This window comes from Neoarius graeffei, chromosome 19 (genome assembly GCF_027579695.1).
Source record: "Neoarius graeffei isolate fNeoGra1 chromosome 19, fNeoGra1.pri, whole genome shotgun sequence".
Lineage (NCBI taxonomy): Eukaryota > Metazoa > Chordata > Actinopteri > Siluriformes > Ariidae > Neoarius > Neoarius graeffei.
The window spans coordinates 22,101,771-22,128,983 of record NC_083587.1 but is presented as its reverse complement, the minus strand read 5'-3'; the positions used below and the strand labels follow the sequence as shown (position 1 = coordinate 22,128,983).

At 47.3% G+C, this 27,213-nt stretch overlaps 1 protein-coding gene across 1 annotated transcript in view; it reads right to left on the bottom strand.

Moving 5' to 3' along the window:
* Positions 1-27,213, bottom strand: part of c19h8orf34 (chromosome 19 C8orf34 homolog) — a 233,269-nt gene that overhangs the window by 57,404 nt on the left and 148,652 nt on the right. The window contains exon 8 of the mRNA XM_060900851.1: positions 23,733-23,868. Coding sequence (XP_060756834.1) covers positions 23,733-23,868 — 136 coding nt within the window. The remainder of the gene's footprint in view (positions 1-23,732; positions 23,869-27,213) is intronic.

The following is a 27,213-nucleotide window of genomic DNA, read 5'->3' as shown; positions in this document are numbered from 1 at the left end:
GATTGGTCTTAAGTGCATTTTTCTAGTGAGATAACAGCTCAACCAAGCAGCAGGGCAACACTGTCTTTTAGTTTGATGTATTGCATAAGGCACTATACAGCCAAAAGTTTGTGGACACTCGATCATCATACCTATATGTGCTTTTTGAACATCCTGTTCCCCATTTATTCGCTTTTTGCTGTTATAATAATCTCCACTCTTCTGGGAAGGCTTTCCACTAGATTTTGGAGCATCGTTGAAGGGATTTGTCCATTCAGCTACCAGAACATTAGTGAAATCAGTCACTGATGCCATGAGAAGAAGCCTGGGATGGAGTCAGAGTTCAAATTCATTCCAAAGGTGTTCGGTGGGATTGAGATGCAGGACAACCAAGTTCTTCTACTCCAATCTTGGCAAATCATGTCTTCATGGAGCTCGCTTTATGAACAGAGGTATTGTGATGCTGGAAGAGGTTTTTGTCTCTTAGTGCCAGTGATGAGAAATTGTAATTATGGAGCAAACAAAGACATTATAGACAAGTGTGTGCTTCCAACTTTGAGGCAACAATTTGGGCAAGAACCACATATGTGTGATGGTCAGGTGTCCATGTACTTTTGACCATATAGCGTATATGAAGCTGAGATTTATGTTATGGGCTGTAAATGCACTAAAATACTATGGAATGCAATCAATCAATCAATCATCAATCAATTATCCTTTTAAAATGCGTGAAATTGTTTGTTTACGTACGCACTAGTAGTTATTGCCCGTGACAATTGAAACTTTCGGGCGAGTCAGGGAGGGGATTCCTTGCCAAGGCTGCGTGCAGTGTGTTAGCGTGAGCATGTAACCTATGGGAAATGAATAGTGTGTTGGATTAGCACTAATCCTATGTTTTGGAAAATCGAAAATGTTGTCTTGGGCCCCTCTGGGGTGTCACCAATCCATGTGCAAAGTATGGAGTATGTGCATCCAGCCTTGTCGATTTGCACAGGTGAACAGACAGAGAGACAGACAGCCTTCCTTTAGAAGTATATATGACACTGGAGGATCTTAATAGGAGATGCTGCTTATTAACAGTGATTTTTTTTTTATGGATAAAGTTATACATGAACCAAAAGTGACTAGTATTCGGATGCCAAGTCAGCTTATCCTTCAAACCATGGCATGTTTTCTAAATGGTGAACTAAAAACACAATAAAATCATGCACACGTTACAGTTTCATGACCTTGATTCAGTATATCATGGCTGCAATAAGTTGAGCGCATGATATTAAAAAAAAAAAAAACCTTAAACGTGATAATAATCAGGGGTGGGTTTCCCAAAAGACTCTTAACGCTAAGAGCATCTTAAATAGGAGAGACAGCGCTCATTGTGCTGCTCGCTCTACTTGATGATCTTTGTGCTACAATGCTTTTGGGAAACTCAGGCCAGATGTGCTAGATCAAGTGCTATTTTATAATCTATCAAATAATGAGGATAGAAGCCATATTGTTAAATTAAAACCAAATTTTGCAGTGATTGTGATAATTACAACTAGGAATATTCATGCAGCAATATATTCGCTGTTTACAAACCTCATATGAGATGTTCATTTGTTGACTGCCCTCATCTTTAATCATGTATCATATTATTTTTTAAAAATAGTTTTCATTGTGAAATTGTCTCTTGCTTTTAGCTTACATCTTATTACATTCGACAGCGAAGGAAATTTGATGCTTTTTCAGTCCACGTTTTCTGTCCCGGATTTTTAACAGTCTTAAAGCCAGGTGCTTATGTGTAAAAGCAGTGATCTATTAAAACATTTTCTCAGATGCTCCTCCTTAATAAAAATAAAATAAAAATAACAACCTGAATATGGATCACAAAACATTGACCTCGGTACTCGATTTTTCAAAAAATAAAATCTAACTTAACTTTTGGAATAAAGTCAGCGAGTCCGAATACGTCCCCTTGAGCAGATCTGAGGTTAATGAGCATGTGTTTGGAGGTTTAGCATTAGATTTAAATTTATGGTGCTGCAACAAAGTGAAAAATTCCGGCAGCTGACTCAGTTTTCATGAATAACAAGCATAAAAGTAAGTAAAATGTATTCATACGTGATAAATGATGAAATAAAAACAGTCCTAGTGGAGCCTGCTGTATTTACAGCAGCATGTGGAGCTCTAGTGAGTCACTTGAGGTGTCCGTGTAGGATATGATGACAAAATATTAACTATAAATCATACACACCATGTCCTGCAGCGAATGTGGTTTTGGCAGCACTTTTAAATGACGCAACCCAAATTCAAAGTATTATGATCTATTAGATCATCTAGATCTTATATTCTTGAAACTTCGGCTTGAAAAGATCAACAAAGGGGTAACCCAGCTCAGGGTACTTTCTAAATGATCAGTAACCAAAAACCGTTGAAAGTGTTGAAACTGGGACCACCAAGGATCAAAGCAGTAAAGAACACTTGCACACTGCTGTAGACAAATTTCAATTGTAAACTGACATTATCCTTCCACAGGGATGCAAAAATGGGTCTTGGTGTGTGTGTATATATATATATATATATATATATATATATATATATATATATATATATATATATATATATATATATATATACACACACACACACACATACACACACACACCACACACACAGGGGTGCTTGAAAGTTTGTGAACCCTTTAGAATTTTCTATATGTCTGCATAAATATGACCCAAAACATCATCAGATTTTCACACGAGTCCTAAAAGTAGATAAAGAGAACACAGTTAAACAAATGAGACAAAAATATTGTATTTGGTCATTTATTTATTGAGGGAAATTATCCAATATTACATATCTGTGAGTGGCAAAAGTATGTGAACCTTTGCTTTCAGTATCTGGTGTGACCCCTGTAGCGAGACCCTGATGTGGGTGGACCGCAGAAGCATGGCAGGCGGTTGTTTCCATCTTAATTATTTTCTTTATTGCTGCTTTTCAGCACACAACTCAAAACACTCTCTTCTCACACACACACACACACACACACACACACACACACACACACACACACAGGCTACTATCAAGCCTTCAGCGCCGACCTCCTCTTCTCACCCTCCTTTTATAGGGCACGGTCACTGGAGGAGACACACAAACACACGTTAATTGACAAAAGGTGTAGCGATATGACCACTCACCTTCCCTGACTCCGCCGTCCATTCACAGACTGACGCTTGGCCATGCCCCCGCTGCCACATACCCCCACCGCCCGACTCAGGCCGGGGAGCCGTCCGGCCTGCAGCGGACTCCCCCCCTTGACGGGACAGGAAGTCTGCCACGATCATCTGCACCCCCGACCTGTGGACCACCTCGAATTTAAATGGCTGGAGGGCAAGATACCAACGGGTGATCCACGCATTGGCATCCTTCATGCAGTGGAGCCACTGGAGGGGCGTGCGGTCCAAACAGAGGGTGAAAAGGCGCCCCGGTAGGTAGTACCGGAGGGTGAGGACCACCCACTTGATGGCTAGGCACTCTTTCTCTATCGTGCTGTACCTGCCTTCCCACATTGACAGCTTCCGGCTAAGGTACAGCACAGGATGCTCCTCCCCCGCCACCTTCCGGGACAGAACGGCCCCCAGCCCTCTGTCCAACGCGTCTGTCTGTAAAATAAAGGGGAGAGAAAAGTCAGGGTAGTGCAACAGTGGCCCCCCACACAGTGCAGCCTTTGCCCTAGAGAAAGCCTGTTGGCATTGCTCCATCCACTGGACCGGATCTGGTGCTCCCTTTTTAGTGAGATCAGTCAGCAGGCTGGTGATGTCTGGATAATTAGGTATAAACCTACAATAATAGCCAGCCAGCCCCAGGAACTGTCTCACCCCATTTTTGGTCTTGGGTCTCAGGCAGGCCACAATCGTTGCCATCTTATTAATTTGGGGACGCACCTGCCCATGGCCGAAGTGGAAACCCAGATACCGTACTTCCACTCGCCCAATTGCACACTTCTTTGGGTTAGCTGTGAGACCCGCCCGCCTCAGCGACTTTAGGACAGCCCTAAGGTGTTCAAGGTGCCACGGCCAGTCATTGCTGTAGATGATAACATCATCGAGATACACGGCTGCGTAGGTGGTGTGGGGGCGGAGGACCCTGTCCATAAGCCGCTGGAACGTAGCAGGTGCCCCAAACAACCCAAAAGGAAGTGTGACGAATTGGTGTAAGCCAAACGGTGTGGAAAAGGCCGTTTTTTCTCGGGACAGAGGAGTCAAGGGGATCTGCCAATATCCCTTTGTTAAATCCAGTGTCTGTGGCAGTTCGTATGGGTGGGTGGAGCACAGAGGACAGCAGGACAGAGATCACGGTTTGGAATAGGGCTTTTATTGCCACACTTTTCAGTGAACAATATTTGTCTCAAACAGATAGACACACACACACACGACAGGCGTCTTGTTCGGGGATGAGCTCCTCTGCTCTCGCTCTCCCTCCTTAAGTAGGGCGCGGTCACTTGGAAGACACAAACACAGGTTAATTGCTCTCAGGTGTAGTGATTCTGCCACTTACCTTCCCTGACTCCGCCCTCCTGTCACAGACCGGCGCTTGACCACGTCCCCGCTGCCACATACCCCCACCGCCCAACTCAGGCCGGGCAGCCGTCCGGCCTGCAGCCGACTCCCCCCCCCCCCTTGATGGGAGAGGAAGTCTGCCACGACCATCTGCGCCCCCGGCCTGTGGACCACCTTGAAATTAAAGGGTTGGAGTGCCAGATACCAACGGGTGATCCGCACGTTGGCATCTTTCATGCGGTGGAGCCACTGGAGGGGCACGTGGTCCGAACAGAGGGTGAAAGGGCGCCTCAGCAGGGAGTAACGGAGGGCAAGGACCGCCCACTTGATCGCCAGACACTCCTTTTCAATGGTGCTGTAGCGCCCCTCACGCACTGACAGCTTCCTACTGATGTAGAGGACAGGACGGTCCTCCCCCTCCACCTCCTGGGACAAAACTGCCCCCAGCCCTCTGTCCGACGCATCGGTCTGCAACACAAAGGGGAGAGAAAAGTCAGGGGAGTGTAAAAGTGGCCCCCCACACAGTGCAGCCTTTACCTCTGAAAAAGCCCGCTGGCATTGCTCCGTCCACTGGACCGGATCTGGGCCCCCTTTTTAGTGAGATCAGTCAGTGGGCTGGTGACGTCCGAATAATTAGGTATAAACCTACGGTAATAGCCAGCCAGCCCCAGGAACTGTCTCACCCCCTTTTTGGTCTTGGGCCTCGGGCAGGCCGCAATCGCTGCCGTCTTATTAATTTGGGGACGCACCTGCCTGTTGCCCAAGTGGAAGCCCAGATACCGTACTTCCACCCGCCCAATCGCACACTTCTTTGGGTTGGCTGTGAGCCCCGCTCGCCTCAGCGACCTAAGGACAGCCCTCAGATGTTCAAGGTGCCTCGGCCAGTCATTACTATAGATGATTATATCATCTAAATATGCGGCCGCATAAGTGGCGTGAGGGCGGAGGACTCTATCCATCAGCCGCTGAAACGTCGCGGGTGCCCCAAACAGCCCAAACGGAAGTGTGACGAATTGGTGTAAACCAAACGGTGTGGAAAAGGCCGTTTTTTCTCGGGATAGTGGAGTCAAGGGGATCTGCCAATATCCCTTCGTCAAATCCAGTGTTGAATAAAAGCAAGCCGTGCCGAGTCGATCGAGCAACTCATCAATACGAGGCATTGGGTACGCGTCAAATTTAGACACCGCGTTGACTTTTCTATAGTCCACACAGAACCGGACCGACCCGTCGGCCTTGGGTACCAAGACCACCGGGCTGCTCCAGTCACTGTGGGACTCCTCGACGATGCCCATTTCGAGCATGATCTCAAGTTCTTCCCGAACCACCTTTTTTTTGTGTTCGGGTAGCCTGTAAGGGCGGCTACGCACTACCACCTGCAGGGGCGTCTCTATGTGGTGCTCTATGAGGTTCGTGCGACCGGGCAGGGGCGAGAACACATCCGAAAACTCGGTCTGCAACTGGGCGAACTCCGTGAGTTGGGTCGGGGAGAGGTGGTCTCCACAGGGGACCGGAGAGGTACGGGATGCCAATGCCCCTTTTTGAACCTCCAGCCCCAGCTCCGCCTTCTCCGGAACCACCGACACCAACGCCACGGGGACCTCCTCATTCCAGAGTTTCAGCAAATTGAGGTGGTAAATCTGTAGTTCCCCACCCCTGTCCGTTCGCCTCACCTCATAGTCGACGTCCCCGACTCGCCGTGTGACCTCAAAGGGTCCTTGCCACTTGGCGATCAATTTGGAGCTCGACATGGGCAACAGTACGAGTACTTTATCTCCCTGTGTGAACTCCCTAAGGCGCGTACCCTTGTTGTACAGGCGGGCTTGCCGTTCCTGTGCCTGCCGCAAATTCTCCTGGGTTAGGTGGGTGAGCGTGTGGAGTTTTGCGCGCAGGTCCATAACGTATTGAATTTCGTTCTTACTTTGTGAAGGTCCCTCCTCCCAATTTTACCGCAGCACGTCTAGGATGCCACGCGGCTTACGCCCATATAATAATTCAAACGGGGAGAACCCCGTGGAGGCCTGGGGAACCTCTCGCACTGAGAACAACAAGGGCTTGAACCACTTATCCCAATCACGTGCGTCCTCGCATACGAATTTGTTAATGATATTTTTGAGGGTGCGATTGAACCGTTCTACTAAACCGTCCGTTTGTGGGTGATACATACTGGTGTGGATCGGCTTAATCCCCAATAACCCATACAGTTCGCACAGTGCTCGTGACATAAATGTAGTGCCTTGATCAGTCAGAATCTCTTTCGGGATTCCGACTTGGGAGATGACGCGGAAGAGTGCCTCTGCAATACTGCATGCTGAGATATTGCGCAGAGGCACTGCTTCCGGGTATCGCGTTGCATAGTCCACCAGAACTAATATAAAGCGGTACCCCCGTGCTGACCGATCTAATGGCCCGACAAGATCCATCCCGATTCTCTCAAACGGGGTCTCGATCAATGGAAGAGGGCGCAAAGGCGCTTTTGGAATGGCCGCTGGATTCACTAACTGGCATTCGCGGCATGCTGTACACCACCTACGAACATTGCCGCAAATCCCCGGCCAATAGAATCGGGCCATTATTCGGGCTAGTGTCTTATCCTGCCCTAAGTGTCCAGCCATGGGATTAAAGTGAGCCGCCTGGAATACCAATTCCCGGCGGCTCTTCAGAATCAAAAGCTGCGTGACTCGCTCTTTAGTTTGAGTGTCCTGCGTCACTCGGTATAACCTATCCTTTATAATTGCGAAGTAGGGGAAGGACGGGGTGGCGTTCGGCTGGAGCGTTTGACCATCGATTACTCTCACTTGGTCAAATGCATGTCGCTGAGTCTTGTCTCGTGATTGTTCTAATGGGAAATCCGCGAGAGATTCCCCAATAGAGAGAGGAGCCGGCGGCGGCTCCTCACTCTGACGCGGAGATGACGTAGACGGCTCTGTGACAGCTGCTCCCACCAAAGCGACACTGGGCCCTCCCCCTGTCAAATGGCAGGACCCACTCTTTACTAGGCGTGTCATTAAACCCCGAAATCCCGGCTAATCAGTCCCCAAAATTAAAGAGTGGGTAAGGTGAGGACTAACCGCTGCCTTCACTATAAATTTTTCCCCTCTGAAAAAAATGTGGACCGACCCCAAAGGGTAGCTGTGAACATCCCCGTGCACACACACACAACACCTTCACCCCCTGTGCTCCCCCCAGTGCCTCATTTTGCACCAGGCTTTGGTGAATTGAGGTCTGGTTACAACCAGAATCCACCAACGCCTGATATGTATCCCCTTGGATACTCACCGGTATGCAATACGCTCCGGCCCGATCGAGGGCGGCCTCTGGCGCGTCGGGGATCTGAACCACCGCGCCCACTTCCATCGCCGTGCACTGCTGTTGAAGGTGGCCCGGCTCCCCGCAGCGCCAGCAAACCGGCCCGGGCTTTCCCTCTGCACCGGTGATCTGGGGCTCACTCACCTGAGGTGGGGGAGAGACAGACACAGAAGGGAGAAACAGGAGGGCACCGTGGGTGCGGCGGGCTGGCTGGGGTGGTGCCGGCCCCTGCCTCCGCGGTGGGGGAATGGGGCGAGGACGGGACACAGGAGGAGGGGGAGAGAGAGAGAGAGGAGAAAAGAGAAGATGCCATCTGCTGTCCTGCCGCCGGGACAGCCGCCAAATGGTCCTCCACCAGCTCCACTGCCTGATCCAGCGACGCCGGGCAGTAGCACTGGACCCACTCCACGGTTCCTGCTGGCAAGCAAAGGACGAATTGTTCCAGCACCACCTGATCGATGATTTCCTCAGCGTCGCGGTTGTCGGCCCTCAACCACCGCCAGCAGGTGTCCCGGAGCTGCTGGCCAAATGCGAACGGCCAGCCGACTTCCTCCAAGCGCAACGTGCAGAAGCGCTGGCGCTGCTGCTCTGGGGTGCGCCCCACGCGCTGGAGGACGGCCTGGCTGAGGTCCGCGTAGGCCAGCCGGCGGTCGGCGGGGAGCTGTAGCGCGGCCAGCTGTGCCTCTCCTGTTAGCAGGGGGAGGAGGCGCGCCGCGCGCTGCTCCATCAGCCACCCTGAGGCTTCGGCGACTTGCTCAAAGAGCGTGATGAACACCTCAGGGTCGTCCTGCGGGCCCATCTTGGTGACAGTGAGGGGAGACGGGCCCGCGGTAGGAGCGCTGGTGGACCCCGCTGACGTGAGGTGCCGGAACGCCTCTCGATCTTCTTGTTGGGCCAGCACCAGGGCCTCGAAGCGTTGCTCTTGCTCCTTCCGGAGGGTGACAAGTGCCTGGTGCTGGCTTTGCTGGGCTGTGGCAAGGGCGTGGACCAGGTCGGCGAACGGGGAGGACTCCATGGGGCTGCTCGGCTGGTGCTCCACTTTTCCCGGGTTTCGGCACCACTGTGGCAGTTCGTATGGGTGGGTGGAGCACAGAGGACGGCAGGACAGAGATCACGGTTTGGAATAGGGCTTTTATTGCCACACTTTTCAGTGAACAATATTTGTCTCAAACAGGTAGACACACACACACACACACACACACGACAGGTGTCTTGTTCGGGGATGAGCTCCTCTGCTCTCGCTCTCCCTCCTTTAGTAGGGCGCGGTCACTGGGAAGACACACAAACACAGGTTAATTGCTCTCAGGTGTAGTGATTCTGCCACTTACCTTCCCTGACTACGCCCTCCTGTCACAGACCGGCGCTTGACCACGCCCCTGCTGCCACAGTGTTGAATAAAAACAAGTAGTGCCTAATCGATCAAGCAGCTAGTCAATGCGAGGCATTGGGTACGCGTCAAATTTAGACACCACGTTGACTTTCCTATAGTCCATACAGAACCGGACCGACCCATCGGTCTTGGGGACCAGGACTACTGGGCTGCTCCAGTCAATGTGGGACTCCTCAATTATGCCCATTTCGAGCATGGCCTCGAGTTCATCCTGGACCACCTTTTTTGTGTTCGGGCAGGCAGTAAGGGCGGCTGCGCACTACCACCCCCGGGGGCGTCTCAATGTGGTGTTCTATGATGTGGGTGCAGCCGGGTGGGGCGAAAACACGTCGGAAAATTCTTTCTGCAACTGGGCTACCTGCATGAGTTGGGCCAGGAAGAGGTGGTCTCCACAGGGGACCGGAGTGGTGGGCGATGTCAATTTCCTTTTTTGAACCTCCGGCCCCAGCTCCGCCTTCTCCGGGATTACTGACACCAATGCCACGGGGACCTCCTCATTACAACATTTTAATAGATTGAGGTGGTACAATGCCCCACCCCTGTCCGTTCGCCTCACCTCATAGTCGACGTCCCCGACACGCCGTGTGACCTCGAAGGGCCCTTGCCACTTGGCGATCAATTTGGAGCTCGACATAGGCAGTAATATGAGTTCTTTATCTCCCAGGTTTCAGCACCACCGTAGAGAGACCCTGATGTGGGTGGAGCACAGAAGCATGGCAGGCGGTTGTTTGCGTCTTAATTATTTTCTTTATTGCTGCTTTTCAGCACACAACTCAAAACTTTCTCTTCTCACACACACACAGGCTACTATCAAGCCCTCTGTGTCAACCTTCCCTTCTCACCCTCCTTTTATAGGGCGCGGTCACTGGAGGAGACACACAAACACACATTAATTGATAACAGGTGTAGCGATACGACCACTCACCTTCCCTGACGCCGCCCTCCATTCACAGACTGATGCTCAGCCATGCCCCTGCTGCCACACCCCCTTGTGCAGCAATAACTGCAACTAAATGTTTCCAGTAACTGTTGATCAGTCCTGCACACCAGCTTGGAGGAATTTTAGCCCATTCCTCCGTACAGAACAGCTTCAACTCTGGGATGTTGGTGGGTTTCCTCACATAAACTGCTCGCTTCAGGTCCTTCCACAGCATTTCCATTGGATTAAGGTCAGGACTTTGACTTGGCCATTCCAAAACATTAACTTTATTCTTCTTTAACCATTCTTTGGTAGAACAACTTGTGTGCTTAGGGTCATTGTCTTGCTGCATGACCCACCTTCTCTTGAGATTCAGTTCATGGACGGATGTCCTGACATTTTCCTTTAGAATTCACTGGTAAAATTCAGAATTCATTGTTCCATCAATGATGGCAAGCCGTCCTGGCCCAGATGCAGCAAAACAGGCCCAAACCATGATACTACCACCACCATGTATCACAGATGGGATAAGGTTCTTATGCTGGAATGCAGTGTTTTCCTTTCTCCAAATATAACGCTTCTCATTTAAACCAAAAAGTTCTATTTTGGTCTCATCCGTCCACAAAACATTTTTCCAATAGCCTTCTGGTTTGTCCACGTAATCTGTAGCAAACTGCAGATGAGCAGCAATGCTCATCTTGGAGAGTACTGGCTTTCTCCTTGCAACCCTGCCATGCACACCATTGTTGTTCAGTGTTCTTCTGTTGGTGGACTCATGAACATTAGCCAATGTGAAAGAGGCCTTCAGTTGCTTAGAAGTTACCCTGGGGTCCTTTGTGACCTTACTGACTATTACACGCCTTGCTCTTGGAGTGATCTTTGTTGGTCGACCACTCCTGGGGAGGGTAACAATGGTCTTGAATTTCCTCCATTTGTACACAATCTGTCTGACTGTGGAATGGTGGAGTCCAAACTCTTTAGAGATGGTTTTGTAACCTTTTCCAGCCTGATGAGCATCAGCAGCGCTTTTTCTGAGATCCTCAGAAATCTCCTTTGTTCGTGCCATGATACACTTCCACAAACATGTGTTGTGAAGATCAGACTTTGATAGATCCCTGTTCTTTAAATAAAACAGGGTGCCCACTTACACCTGATTGCTAGTCCTAGAGGTTCACATACTTTTGCCACTCACAGATTTGTAATATTGGATCATTTTCCTTAATAAATAAATGAGCAAGTATAATATTTTTGTCTCATTTGTTTAACTGGGTTCTCTTTATCTACTTTTAGGACTTGTGTGAAAATCTGATGATGTTTTAGGTCATATTTATGCAGAAATATAGAAAATTCTAAAGGGTTCACAAACTTTCAAGCACCTGTGTGTGTGTGTGTGTGTGTGTGTGTGTGTGTGTGTAAGCGAGGGGGAACTGTAAGGAATTTTGCTTGCATCCAACAAGCTGTCACATGCCCTGAGATGGAACGAGAATGAGAGAGCGTTTGTTTTTCTATGGGAATGATAGCGTGATAAAGAAACGGAAACAGATACAAAATGAAAACTGCATAAACGTATACATACAAGGCAAATCACATGTTTAGATTAAAGTGCTTATTCAAGTACATCATTTCTATAGTAACAACATACAGATATGCCACTTAAACAGAAAAAGAAAATGGTAAGATTTTCAGTGAGGACACCTTTAGTTCATATTTGTGGAAGCATCCAAAAACCGCTTACTACCCAGATAAAATTCGTATTCATGCTTTTAAAATCACACGTGATAATCTCTGCATGGTTGCATTCAGCTTCCAGGGGCCATCCTACATGTGTGCAACAGATAAAATAGTCATGCACGATGAACATAAAGAGGCAGGTAAAGCCCAAACACAAGCGGACAAAGACATGAATGTGTCACCCATCTACTCCAACAAATAGAGCTTTATCAGGCCCTGGTATCAGAGCTAAAGGGCTGAGCCGTGACACTGAGGCAAGCGCTGTGAAAAAGCAGCCTCAAAACAGGAAGTGCACTGAGGAGAACAGAGATGATAAAGAAGTCTATCAGCACTCTTATGAAAACAAGAAGATACAGAATGGTAGAGGCGTTTTTATGTCTGAAGCTGTTTGGTCTGGAGATAAAAGGCAGAGCGGACACCATTATCTCGGGATTTTACACTATTTTACACTTGCCCCAAATGGAGATGTGTTTGGTGGCTGGAATTTGCTCATATAACTTTGTATGGATCTAAAAAGCTCATGTACTGTACAGTGCTCAGCGTAAATGAGTACACCCCCTTTGAAAAGTAACATTTTAAACAATATCTCAATGAACAAAAACAATTTCCAAAATGTTGGCAAGACAAAATTTAAAATAACATCTGTTTAACTTATAACATGAAAGTAAGGTTAATAATATAACTTACATTACACATTTTTCAGTTTTACTTCAAATTAGGGTGGTGCAAAAATGAGTACACCCCACAACAAAAACTACTACATCTAGTACTTTGTATGGCCTCCATGATTTTTAATGACAGCACCAAGTCTTCTAGGCATGGAATGAACAAGTTGGCAACATTTTGCAACATCAATCTTTTTCCATTCTTCAACAATGACCTCTTTTAGTGACTGGATGCTGGATGGAGAGTGATGCTCAACTTGCCTCTTCAGAATTCCACAAAGAAAATAATTTCTTTACACCACAAAGATGAAGGCTACAAATAGATAAGCAAAGCTTTACTTATCAGAATACAGTAGCAAAAGTGGTACACAAATTTAAGATGGAACTGCAACCATCTCACAGAGACGTCCAGGTCATCCACGGAAGTTAACACCTCGACAGGAGCGTCTTCTGATGAGAAGCATTGAAGAAAATCGGCATGCAAGTTCAATGCAGTTATCTAAAGAAGTAGAAAGCCAAAGTGGGGTGACTATTTCCCGTGACACAATACAGCGTACACTGCAAAGGAATGGCATGCATGGATGCTGTCCATGAAAGAAGCCTCTCCTAAAGCCCAGGCACAAAAAAGCCTGCCTAGAGTTTGCCAGGGCCCATGCTGACAAAGATGAAGACTACTGGGACTCTATACTCTGGAGTGATGAGACCAAGATAAATGTTTTTGGAACTGATGGCTTCAAAACTGTATGGCGCCACAAAGGTGAGGAATACAAAGAAAAATGCCTGGTGCCCACAGTGAAACATGGTGGTGGCAGTGTCCTTATGTGGGGCTGCATGAGTGCTGCTGGTTTCGAGGAGCTGCATTTCATTGATGGCATCATGAATTCACAGACATATTGCTCTATACTGAAAGAGAAGATGCTACCATCACTCCGTGCCCTTGGTCATCGTGCACTTTTCCAACATGACTAAACGCACATCTAAGGCCACTGTTGGATTTCTGAAGAACAGGGTGAAAGTGATTCAGTGGCCAAGTACTGTATGTCTCCTGATCTGAACCCAATCGAACACCTATGGGGAATTCTGAAGAGACAAGTTGAGCATCACTCTCCATCCAGCATCCAGTCACTAAAAGAGGTCATTGTTGAAGAATGGAAAAAGATTGATGTTGCAAAATGTCACCAGCTTGTTCATTCCATGCCTAGAAGACTTGGTGCTGTCATTAAAAATCATGGAGGCCATACAAAGTACTAAATGTAATAGTTTATGTTGTGGGGTGTACTCATTTTTGAACCACCCTAATTTGAGTAAAACTGAAAAATGTGTAATCTAAGTTTATATTATTAACCTTACTTTCATGTTACAAGTTAAGCAGATGTTATATTAAGCTTTGTCTTGTCAACATTTTGGAAATTGTGTTCATTGAGATATTGCTTAAAATATTACTTTTCAAAGGGGGTGTACTCATTTTACGCTGAGCACTGTAGCTAATAAGAAAAAGGAAGCTTAAAGCCACCAGTTTAGCAGTGTACACATCGCACATCAAACACTTGCTACAGGTATTAGTAAAGATGGGCCTTATTAAAGCTCAGAGTAAACGGTTTTAATTTTATGCACACTTAAAACTTTATATGTTAGAAAACCCTCTGTAATTTTCTTCTGGTCCCAAGAAGTATTGTTAATAAGTAAGCGCGGATCGCGGCGAATTTCTGTGACCATTTGGCGCGTGATGTCATTTAAGCCAAACAAACCACTTGAGTTGAGTCCACTTCCGTTTACTTACATGGCCGTTCTGTTAGGGTTTTGCTGGGAATAGAACGCAGGTTGCTGGTGTAGTAATCCAGCAAACCCCCACTGGGCCACCAGGGGAATGACTCAAGTGCAGAGGAGTCAGGCAAAAGTAGAGTAGAAAAAACAGTTTATTTACAATGCAAAAAATCCAAGGCAAAAAACAAAAGTATAATCCAAACGCTCAGAAGATATACGGGAAAAAATAAAAATCCAAAAGGTCAAAGTCAAAACAAAAAGCCAAAAAATAAGAAAAGGCAAAAAATCCAAACGCTCAGAAGATCCAAAATGGTAAATACAAAGTGCAAAAAGTCCACAAGAAAGCAAAGTACAAAAGACCACAAAGGCAAGGAACACAGGTCTCTAGTAATAACATAACAGCACAAAGACTCCGTGACTAGGGACCAAACTGAGGAAGTATTTATACACAGGGAAATTAAGAAACTGGGCGGGGCAGGAAATAAAGAACAGGTGGGGGTAAAAGGCACATGGAAACAGGCAATCAAAACAAACACAAAACACAGAAGCGGTGGCGACCTCTAGAGGCCAAAACAAACATGACAAGATAAAGCAATAACAGCGGCCTCTAGAGGCCAAGACAGTCCCCAGTCCTAACACGTTCGGCTTGAGCACAGACGTGCGTTCGGGAATTTCCAAATAAAACCATGCCTTATTGTTGTGCAGTGAACTGTAACAACGGGACCGGTTCAGGAAGAAGTTTTTACCTTTTTCCGAGAGAGGAGAAGAGGCAGAGAGAGTGGATTGGCTTTTTCCAGAAGAGGAGAAGAGACGGAGCGAGAGGATTGGCTTTTTCCGAAAAAGGAGAAGAGGCGGAGCAAGAGGATTGGCTTTTTCCGAAAAAGGAGAAGAGGCGGCGCGAGTGGGTTGGCTTTTTCCAAAACAGGAGAAGAGGCGGAGCGAGAGGGTCGGCTTTTTCCGAAAAAGGAGAAGAAGCGGAGCGAGTGGGTTGGCTTTTTCCGAAAGAGGAGACGAGGCAGAGAGAGTGGATTGTGCGCATGAAGCCAGAGGGTTGGCTTTTTCCGGAAGAGGAGACGAGGCGGAGAGAGTAGGGATTGTGCGCGTGAAAAATATCAAGCAGTCAAAGAAGAAACGGAGCAGCAACGCTCAAGCAAAAAGAAGAAGATTGGAGGTAAATATTTTTACTTTTGCTTGCAATTGACAAGTCAAGAATCCTGAGGGATCCTGTACAATCATTGTGGAAATGAGACTGTAACGGTTCAGTGTTCGTGGGTGGAGCACAGAGGACGGCAGGACAGAGATCAGGTTTGACAGCACGTTTTATTACCACGCTTTTCAGCATAACAATTATGTGCACTTTTCAGACACACACACACACACACTCAGCGTCTGGTTCAGCAAGAGCCCCTCTGCTCTCGCTCTCCCTCCTTAAGTAGGGCGCGGTCACTGGGAATACACAAACACAGGTTAATTGCTCTCAGGTGTAGTGATTCTGCCACTCACCTTCCCTGACTCCGCCCTCCTGTCACAGACCGGCGCTTGACCACGCCCCCGCTGCCACATACCCCCACCGCCCGACTCAGGCCGGGCGGCTGTCCGGCCTGCAGCCGACTCCCCCCCCCTTGGCGGGAGAGGAAGTCCGCCACGACCATCTGCGCCCCCGGCCTGTGGACCACCTTGAAATTAAAGGGTTGGAGTGCCAGATACCAACGGGTGATCCGCGCGTTGGCATCTTTCATGCGGTGGAGCCACTGGAGGGGCGCGTGGTCCGAACAGAGGGTGAAAGGGCGCCCCAGCAGGTAGTACCGGAGGGCGAGGACCGCCCACTTGATGGCCAGACACTCTTTCTCTATGGTGCTGTAGCGCCCCTCACACACCGCCAGCTTCCTGCTTATATACAGGACGGGGCGGTCCTCCCCCTCCCCCTCCTGGGACAAAACCGCCCCCAGCCCTCTGTCCGACGCATCGGTCTGCAACATAAAGGGGAGAGAAAAGTCAGGGGAGTGTAGAAGTGGCCCCCCACACAGTGCAGCCTTTACCTCTGAAGGAGGACTCTATCCATCAGCCGCTGAAACGTCGCGGGTGCCCCAAACAGCCCAAACGGAAGTGTGACGAATTGGTGTAAACCAAACGGTGTGGAAAAGGCCGTTTTTTCTCGGGATAGTGGAGTCAAGGGGATCTGCCAATATCCCTTCGTCAAATCCAGTGTTGAATAAAAGCAAGCCGTGCCGAGTCGATCGAGCAGCTCGTCAATACGAGGCATTGGGTACGTGTCAAATTTAGACACCATGTTGACTTTCCTATAGTCCACACAGAACCGGACCGACCCATCGGCCTTGGGTACCAAGACCACCGGGCTGCTCCAGTCACTGTGGGACTCCTCGACGATGCCCATTTCGAGCATGGTCTGAAGTTCTTCCCGAACCACCTTTTTTTTGTGTTCGGGTAGCCTGTAAGGGCGGCTACGCACTACCACCCCCGGGGGCGTCTCGATGTGGTGCTCTATGAGGTTCGTGCGACCGGGCAGGGGCGAGAACACATACGAAAACTCGGTCTGCAACTGGGCGAACTCCGTGAGTTGGGTCGGGGAGAGGTGGTCTCCACAGGGGACCGGAGAGGTACGTGATGCCAATCTCCCTTTTTGAACCTCCGGCCCCAGCTCCACCTTCTCCGGAACCACCGACATCAATGCCACGGGGACCTCCTCGTTCCAGAGTTTAAGCAGATTGAGGTGGTAAATCTGTAGCGCCCCACCCCTGTCCGTTCGCCTCACCTCATAGTCGACATCCCCGACTCGCCATGTGACCTCAAAGGGTCCTTGCCACTTGGCGATCAATTTGGAGCTCGACATGGGCAGCAGTACGAGTACTTTATCTCCCGGAGTGAACTCTCTAAGGCGCGTACCCTTGGTGTACAGGCGGGTTTGCCGTTCCTGGGCCTGCCGCAAATTCTCCTGAGTTAGGTGGATGAGCGTGTGGAGTTTTGCGCGCAGGTCCATAACGTACTGAATTTCGTTTTTGCTTTGTGAAGGTCCCTCCTCCCAATTTTCCCGCAGCACATCTAGGATGCCACGCGGCTTACGCCCATATAATAATTCAAACGGGGAGAACCCCGTGGAGGCTTGGGGAACCTCTCGCACTGAGAACAGCAAGGGTTCGAGCCACTTATCCCAATAACGTGCGTCCTCACTTACGAATTTTTTAATAATATTTTTGAGGGTGCGGTTGAACCGTTCTACTAAACCGTCCGTTTGTGGGTGATACACGCTGGTGCGGATCGGTTTAATCCCCAATAACCCATACAGTTTGCGCAGTGTCCGTGACATAAACATAGTGCCTTGATCAGTCAGAATCTCTTTCGGGATTCCAACTCGGGAGATGACGCGGAAGAGCGCCTCTGCAATACTGCGTGCTGAGATATTGCGCAGAGGCACTGCTTCCGGGTATCGCGTTGCATAGTCCACCAGAACTAATATAAAGCAGTACCCTCGTGCTGACCGATCTAATGGCCCGACGAGATCCATCCCAATTCTTTCAAATGGGGTCTCGATTAATGGAAGAGGGCGCAAAGGCGCTTTTGGAATGGCCGCTGGATTTACTAACTGGCATTCGCGGCATGCTGTACACCACCTACGGACATCGCCGCGAATCCCCGGCCAATAGAATCGGGCCATTATTCGGGCTAGTGTTTTATCCTGCCCTAAGTGTCCGGCCATGGGATTAAAGTGAGCCGCCTGGAATACCAATTCCCGGCGGCTCTTCGGAATTAAAAGCTGCGTGACACGCTCTTTAGTTTGAGTGTCCTGCGTCACTCGGTATAACCTATCCTTCATAATTGCGACGTAGGGGAAGGACGGGGTGGCGTTCGGCTGGAGCGTTTGACCATCGATTACTCTCACTTGGTCAAATGCATGTCACAGAGTCTCGTCTCGCGATTGTTCTAATGGGAAATCCGCGAGGGATTCCCCAATAGAGAGAGGAGGAACCGGCGGCTCCTCACTCTGACGCGGAGATGACGTAGACGGCTCTGCGACAGCTGCTCCCGCTAAAGCGGCACCGGGACCTCCCCCTGTTAAATGGCAGGACCCACTCTTTATTAGGCGTGTCATTAAACCCCAAAATCTCGGCCAATCAGTCCCCAAAATTAGAGAGTGGGTAAGGCGGGGATTAACCGCCGCCTTCACTATAAATTTTTCCCCTCTGAAAATAATGTGGACCGACACCAAAGGGTAGCTGTGAACATCCCCGTGCACACACAACACCTTCACCCCCTGTGCTCCCCCCAATGCCTCGTTTTGAACCAGGCTTTGGCGAATTGAGGTCTGATTACAACCAGAATCCACCAACGCCTGATATGTAGCCCCTTGGATACTCACCGGTATGTGATACGCTCCGGCCCGATCGAGGGCGGCCTCTGGCGCGTCGGGGATCCGAACCACCGCGCCCACTTCCGTTGCCGTGCACTGCTGTTGAAGGTGGCCCGGCTCCCCGCAGCACCAGCAAACCGGCCCGGGCTTTCCCTCTGCACCGGTGATCTGGGGTTCACTCACCTGAGGTGGGGGAGAGACAGACACAGAAGGGAGAAACAGGAGGACACCGCGGGTGCGGCGGGCCGGCTGGGGTGGTGCCGGCCCCCGCCTCCGCGGAGGGGGAATGGGGCGAGGACGGGACACAGGAGGAGGGGGAGAGAGAGAGAGAGAGAGAAGAGGAGAGAAGAGAAGATGCCATCTGCTGTCCTGCCGCCGGGACAGCCGCCAAATGGTCCTCCACCAGCTCGACTGCTTGATCCAGCGACGCCGGGCGGTGGCACCGGACCCACTCCGCAGTTCCTGCTGGCAAGCGAGAGACGAACTGTTCCAGCGCCACCTGGTCGAGGATTCCTTCGGCATCACGGTTGTTGGCCCTCAGCCACTGCCAGCAGGCGTCCCGGAGCTGCTGGCCAAACGCGAACGGCCGGCCGACTTCCTCCAAGCGCAGCGCGCGGAAGCGCTGGCGCTGCTGTTCTGGAGTGCGCCCCACGCGCTGGAGGACGGCCCGGCGGAGGTCCGCGTAGGCCAGCCGGCGGTCGGCGGGGAGCTGTAGCGCGGCCAGCTGTGCTTCTCCCGTGAGCAGGGGGAGGAGGCGCGCCGCGCGCTGCTCCATTGGCCACCCCGAGGCTTCGGCGACTTGCTCAAAGAGCATGATGAACGCCTCGGGGTCGTCCTGCGGGCCCATCTTGGTGACGGTGAGGGGAGACGGGCCCGCGGTAGGAGCGCTGGTGGGCCCCGCCGACGCGAGGAGGTGCCGGAACGCCTGGCGATCTTCTTGTTGGGCCAACACCAGGGTCTCGAACCGCTCTTCTTGCTCCTTTCGGAGGGTGAGTAGCGCCTGGTGCTGGCTTTGCTGGGCCATGGTGAGGGCGTGGATCAGTTCAGCAAACGGGGAGGACTCCATGGGGCTGTGAGGCTGCTGTGCTCCAGGTTCCGGGTTTCAGCTTTCAGCACCACTGTAACGGTTCAGTGTTCGTGGGTGGAGCACAGAGGACGGCAGGACAGAGATCAGGTTTGACAGCACGTTTTATTACCACGCTTTTCAGCATAACAATTATGTGCACTTTTCAGACACACACACACACACACACTCAGCGTCTGGTTCAGCAAGAGCCCCTCTGCTCTCGCTCTCCCTCCTTAAGTAGGGCGCGGTCACTGGGAAGACACAAACACAGGTTAATTGCTCTCAGGTGTAGTGATTCTGCCACTCACCTTCCCTGACTCCGCCCTCCTGTCACAGACCGGCGCTTGACCACGCCCCCGCTGCCACAGAGACAAAGGGATATTTCCTCGCTTAGAGTCGGCTATAAATAGTACAATGCTGTGGATGGCAGGCTAATGTGGCCTACCGGCGCACTGTCCAGTAATCGTTCCCTATATCCACTAGGGAGGGCGGTTTAATTATTCTTCAAAAGGGCTCTTATTTAGTATTACGACGAAAGTAGGAATTTATCATAACTACCAGGATAAATCGTTTGGGTGCGAGTCTTGTTGAGGTCCGGGGTCACCACAATCAGAGTCGGCCAAGTCGCTGTCCGATTCCAAGGCTGCACGGTCAAACCAGTGAGCCACATTCACTGATTGCTTCACAATGGCCATAGATTCATACATATATGGTTTCACCTCTCGATATTCAATTTGGAGAGTTCCTACTTCAAAATCGTTATCACTTTCAGACATGTTACACAACCTCTCACGACCAAAGTCCGTACACGTGTGCTCGGTTCACAGGTAAACACAGAGCTGCTCCCAGTCTGTTTGCCTTGAATGACGTCACGAAGACGGTCCCCTGGCGGTAAAAGTGTGCATAAGTGAGATGTAAACAAACCTTCGGAACTTGGGCACAACAGTATATTTTAACCGTTTTATTCAATTTTAGGGTGCAAATTAGACACTAGGAAGATTAAGTTCGCTTTTTGGGTCGTTCTTCTAGACAATAAAGTTGATATTCTACGTTTCACCTCCGACCCTTGCCAATGACCTTTAAGAATAGGACAAATTGAACTCAAACGTGTCTTTTGAAAATTTTTATGAAACAATTTACACATTTCGGTAACACATTTCTTCATACACCTATCACCTGTAAATTACCAAGCACATGCACAGCACATGGGATGTATATTTAGCAAGGGACATAAAACTTTGTAAGATCAAAAAAGCTCGCAAAGAACTGAAAATCACAAAATGCCAAATAAACATTTCATTACAGGCTTTTCACAGACGCTCTTATCCAGAGCGATGTACAACAGGGCCCTGACATACCCACAGTAATGGGCAGCCTGGGGAGCAGTTGGGGGTTAGTTGCTTTGCTCAAGGGCACTTCAGCCATTCCTGCTGATCCAGGGAATCAAACCAGCAACCTTTTGGTCCCAAAGCTGCTTCTCTAATCTTTAGGCCATGGCTTCCCCAGTAATTCTCTCCTCCCACATTTTTCCTGCTGGTTCAGGGAATCAGTCCAGCAACCCTTTGGACCCAAGGCTGCTTCTCGAACCTTTAGGCCATAGCTGTTCCATAAACAGTTAATGATGCTCTAAATTTTTGAGCAATGCTGCTCAGCCACAGTACGTCAGCCACCATACACACAAACTCATACACACACTTTCTCATTTTATACGATGCCATTACTTTGGTTCACTTTCTTTCAAATCATTAATATGAAACCATTGAGTTTCACAAATTTTTCACAAAATAAGTAAACTAAACATACATAATCAATAAAATCAAAACAGTTCATCACCAATTATATGATTCAAAGCCGATCAATCCAGGTTCACATTGCTGAAGCTCCCAATATGTACATTTACACTAAATCAGGAGCTCTCGTTGAATACAAAAGTTTTTTTCGGAACTAAGTGGATTTTCCTAAACACCACATTTCTTGCGAAAATGCTCCTGAACATGATTTATGATAAATATTTGCTTGTATTCGATTATCTAGGCTCAATGGAACTACATTATCATCTAAGTAACTTCTAGCCAATAAATCCACCTCCAAACTTTGGACAGAGCTTCAAAAACGGCCACCGTTAGTAAATATTGAAAAAAAAAAACCTCAAATGAATTAACCTCCTGGCAGAGGTAATGTAAAAGTGTACAGTTGTGGTCAGAAGTTTACATACAGTGACATGAATGTCATCTTGGATATGAATGTCATGGCAATATTTGGGCTTTCAGTCATTTTTTTGAACTGTTGTTTTTCTGTGGCATATTGTACAGCATAGATCTTTAATTAAAAAAAAAACACTAGAATTTGGTGCACAAGTTTTAATTTTCTTTGGGTTTTCTGAAATCAGCACAGGGTCAAAATTATACATACAGGGTCAAAAATTTACATACGCTCACTTAGATTATTAATTCAGAGGTGCTGAAACTTCCAAAATGTCTCTTATCTTGCCAAGGCCGAGGTCTCTTAACTTCCTGTTCGTGATCATGATTGACTACAGCTGGTAGCTTCTCTGTGGCTTCATAAAAAGGGTTTGCTTACAGCACTCATTGGACTGACCAACACACAGTAAAATGGGGAAGTCCAAGGAGCTCAGTGCAGATCTGAGAAAGAGGATCGCAGATATACACAATTCCAGAACGTCTCTTGGAGCCATTTCTAAACAACTGCAAATTCCAAGATCAGTTCAAACAATTGTATGCAAGTTATTGTGAGGTGTAGTCACTTTGCCAAGCCACTTTGCTTCAAGAAAACCAAAACTGTCACCCTCAGCTGAAAGGAAATTGGTTCGGATGGTCAGGAACAACCTGGGAACCACCATGGCACAGCCCTACCATGAACTGGAAGCTGATGGATCACTGTCTACAGTCCAGATCACCATGGACCAAGAGGCTGCTATCCAAGAAATAACCCCCTGCTCCAAAACTGACACCTTCAAACTAAAGTTTGACGCTGACCACACAGACAAAGTAAAAGCCTTCTGGAGGAAAGCTGTATGGTCAGATGAGACAAAGATTGAGTTGTTTGGCCATAATGACCACCGTGTTCAGAGGGACACTGTACCAGCTGGTGGTGGTAGGATCATCATGCTCTGGGGCTGTTTTGCTGCCAGTGGAGCTGGTTCATTGCACAAAGTGGATGGAATAATGAAGAAGGAGGACTACCTCAGAATTCTTCAGCGTAAACCATCAGAAACTTGAACACAACTTGGGACTTGTCAGTTACAAAAGGACAATGAACCCAAACACACATCAAAGCTAGTTGTGGAGGATAAAGCAGGCTAACATTACGCTTAAAACAAGTCCTGACTTCAACCCTATTGAAAATATATGGACCGTGCTTATAAGTTGAGTCCATGCCAAGAAAAAAAAAATTAATTGAACGCTACCAATTCTACCATGAAGAGTCGTGAAATATCCAACCAGAATTCTGCCAGAAGCTTGTTCATGGTAAACAAAAATGTTTGGTCAAGGTGAATCTTGCCAAGAGACATTTTACCCAAATATTAGGTGTGCTGTATGTATATTTTTGACCCTGTATGTATAATTTTGACACTGTGTTGATTTCAGAAAACCCAAAGAAAATTAAAACTTGTGCACCAAATTCTAGTGTTTTTTTAAATTAAAGATGTATGCTGTACATTCTGCCACAGAAAACGAACAGTTCAAAGAAATGACTGAAAGCCCAAATATTGTCATGACATTCATATCCAAGATGACATTCATGTCACTGTATGTAAACTTCTGACCAAAACTGTATGTGTATAGAATTCATATAAGCTGTTACATACACATGTAGCATGTGGCTACGTTTAGTAAGTGTGTTTTCAAGTGGTAAGCTGTTTTGTGTGTGTGTGTGTGTGTGTACACATTGTGGCTGACTTGCTAAACAGAAGCTGAGAAGGTGACTGTGAGAGTATGCACACACGGAGAGACGGCACCAGTGGTTGCTCGGAGGGTAAATATTTACCTGGCACACCTTGAGCAGATGTTGAGAGTGACTTTGGCCTGCGGTTCGGGGCAGTAGGAGCTGCGCCCTTGGCTGAACTTACTGCCAGAAGAAACCAGGCCAGTGACCCCCTCCATCCTCAGGTCATCCAGGTCCTCTGAAGAGAGACACAGAGAAACGAAGGGAGACAGAGACACAGACAAAGCGGTGGCTTTAGCGTGGCTAAAATTAAAAGGAGTCCAGAGGAGATGGAAATGGAAAAAAAAATAGATCGAGGTCAATGACAGGAGAGAAGATACCAGTGATGGAAGTATTAGTGAATGTGGACGAATGTGTAGCCTGTGTAGAACGTGTGTAAATTTCTAATTGGTGAGTTTTTCATCCAACTAAAGCTTTAATAGCTGGAATGCCCCTGGGAAGCAGGGCATAAATTCAGGAAGATTTTTAAACTTCTGTGATTGTTGAATGTCTGATGGAAGAGAGCAATGGATCAGAGATGACAGGTCTACAGTGCAGACAGGGGCAACATCCAGACTACAGCCAGACAAACAGGTGATGACAAATAGCATGTAGTGTGAATATATGTGTGAATTTTCTAACTATTTAATGAAGCCATCGTATTAGTTAGCATATTACGTTAGTCGGCTTGCTTTCTAACATGCATCCATTTCAAATGAAAACTAAGTAACTGTCTGTTAATAGTATGATAGTCTTCATTTTTGGAACAGCAAAACTTGATAACTAGCTGTTAGTTGGATAGCTTGCCAAATAGCTTCAGCTTTAGCTTCCTAACTGTTAGTTGGATAGCTTGCTAACCAGCTTCAATTTTAACTTGCTAACTTAGGGTGACCAGATTTGCCGAGTCTAAAACCAGGACGCTTTGCGCGTGACCGTGATACTCGTGCATGCACATGCGTTTTGATGTAAACATGCGCCGGCTCAAACCATGGCTCAGACAGGTGCTTTTATCATTTTGTAGAAGTTCACTTTTATCAACATTTCAGAGAATAATCAAGTATTTTCTTGTTATCTACATGTACTTCTATCACAATTCAGTTAAAGTAAGAAAATCAGACAACAGATGTGATGATGGGGAATAGGCCAACAGCCTAAATTTCAACTGATTTATTTCACCTTTGTGAAAACGCCAAGAAAATGCATTGCTTGCATATTAACATCAACATTTTATGTGATGAACTTTTTTTTTAAACAATAGGCTATGCATTGTAACAGGAATGAGCGCATGAGCCTAATCGTTGTCACCTCTGAACCTTTACCCAAAATGCCTCTGTTTAATCTTAACCAGTGTATACTGTGACCAGCTATAAATATCTACCTAACTATTAGGTAGTCTGTAAAAACCCCCAAAACAAAACACAGTATCTATACAGGTAGCTAGCTGAAACCAGGAGAGCTAGCTTTAACTAGCTATTTTACTAACATCTAGTTATCAAGCTAAAGTTGAATCTAGTTAGCAAGCTACCCAACTAACAGCTAATTAGTAAGCGAAAGTTGAAGCTAGTTAGCAACCTAACCAACTAACACCTAGTTTGCAAGTTAAAGTTGAAGCTATTGAGCAAGCTACAGGTATTCATCTAACAGCTAGTTTACAAGCTAATGTTGAAGCTAGCTGGCAAACGAGCTATCTAACAGCTAGTTAGCAAACTAAAGTTGAAGCTATTTGGCAAGCTATCCAACGAACAGATAGTTAGGAAGCTAAAGTTCAAGCTAGTTAGCAAGCTATCTAACTAACAGCTAGTTAGGAAGCTAAAGTTCAAGCTATTTGGCAAGCTATCCAACTAACAGATAGTTAGGAAGCTAAAGTTCAAGCTAGTTAGCAAGCTAGCCAACTAACAGCTAGTTAGGAAGCTAAAGTTCAAGCTAGTTATCAAGCTATCCAACTAACAGCTAGTTAGGAAGCTAAAGTTGAAGCTAGTTAGCAAGCTATCTAACTAACAGCTAGTTAGGAAGCTAAAGTTCAAGCTAGTTGGCAAGCTATCCAACTAACAGCTACAGCTATCCAACAGCTAGTTAGGAAGCTAAAGTTCAAGCTAGTTAGCAAGCTAGCCAACTAACAGCTAGTTAGGAAGCTAAAGTTCAAGCGAGTTATCAAGCTATGCAACTAACAGCTAGTTAGGAAGCTAAAGTTCAAGCTAGTTGGCAAGCTATCCAACTAACAGCTAATTAGGAAGCTAAAGTTGAAGCTATTTGGCAAGCTATCCAACTAACAGATAGTTAGGAAGCTAAATTTCAAGCTAGTTAGCAAGCTATCCAACTAACAGCTAGTTAGGAAGCTAAATTTCAAGCTAGTTAGCAAGCTATCTAACTAACAGCTAGTTAGGAAGTTAAAGTTCAAGCTATTTGGCAAGCTATCCAACTAACAGATAGTTAGGAAGCTAATGTTCAAGCTAGTTATCAAGCTATCCAACTAACAGCTAGTTAGGAAGCTAAAGTTGAAGCTATTTGGCAAACTATCCAACTAACAGATAGTTAGGAAGCTAATGTTCAAGCTAGTTATCAAGCTATCCAACTAACAGCTAGTTAGGAAGCTAAAGTTCAAGCTATTTGGCAAGCTATCCAACTAACAGATAGTTAGGAAGCTAACGTTCAAGCTAGTTATCAAGCTATCCAACTAACAGATAGTTAGGAAGCTAACGTTCAAGCTAGTTATCAAGCTATCCAACTAACAGCTAGTTAGAAAGCTAAAGTTCAAGCTATTTGGCAAGCTATCCAACTAACAGATAGTTAGGAAGCTAACGTTCAAGCTAGTTATCAAGCTATCTAACTAACAGCTAGTTAGGAAGCTAAAGTTGAAGCTATTTGGCAAGCTATCCAACTAACAGATAGTTAGGAAGCTAAAGTTCAAGCTAGTTATCAAGCTATCCAACTAACAGATAGTTAGGAAGCTAAAGTTCAAGCTAGTTAGCAAGCTAGCCAACTAACAGCTAGTTAGGAAGCTAAAGTTCAAGCAAGTTATCAAGCTATGCAACTAACAGCTAGTTAGGAAGCTAAAGTTCAAGCTAGTTGGCAAGCTATCCAACTAACAGCTAGTTAGGAAGCTAATGTTCAAGCTAGTTAGCAAGCTATCCAACTAACAGATAGTTAGGAAGCTAAAGTTCAAGCTAGTTATCAAGCTATCCAACTAACAGATAGTTAGGAAGCTAAAGTTCAAGCGAGTTATCAAGCTATGCAACTAACAGCTAGTTAGGAAGCTAAAGTTCAAGCTAGTTAGCAAGCTAGCCAACTAACAGCTAGTTAGGAAGCTAAAGTTCAAGCTATTTGGCAAGCTATCCAACTAACAGATAGTTAGGAAGCTAACGTTCAAGCTAGTTATCAAGCTATCCAACTAACAGCTAGTTAGGAAGCTAAAGTTCAAGCTATTTGGCAAGCTATCCAACTAACAGATAGTTAGGAAGCTAACGTTCAAGCTAGTTATCAAGCTATCTAACTAACAGCTAGTTAGGAAGCTAAAGTTCAAGCTATTTGGCAAGCTATCCAACTA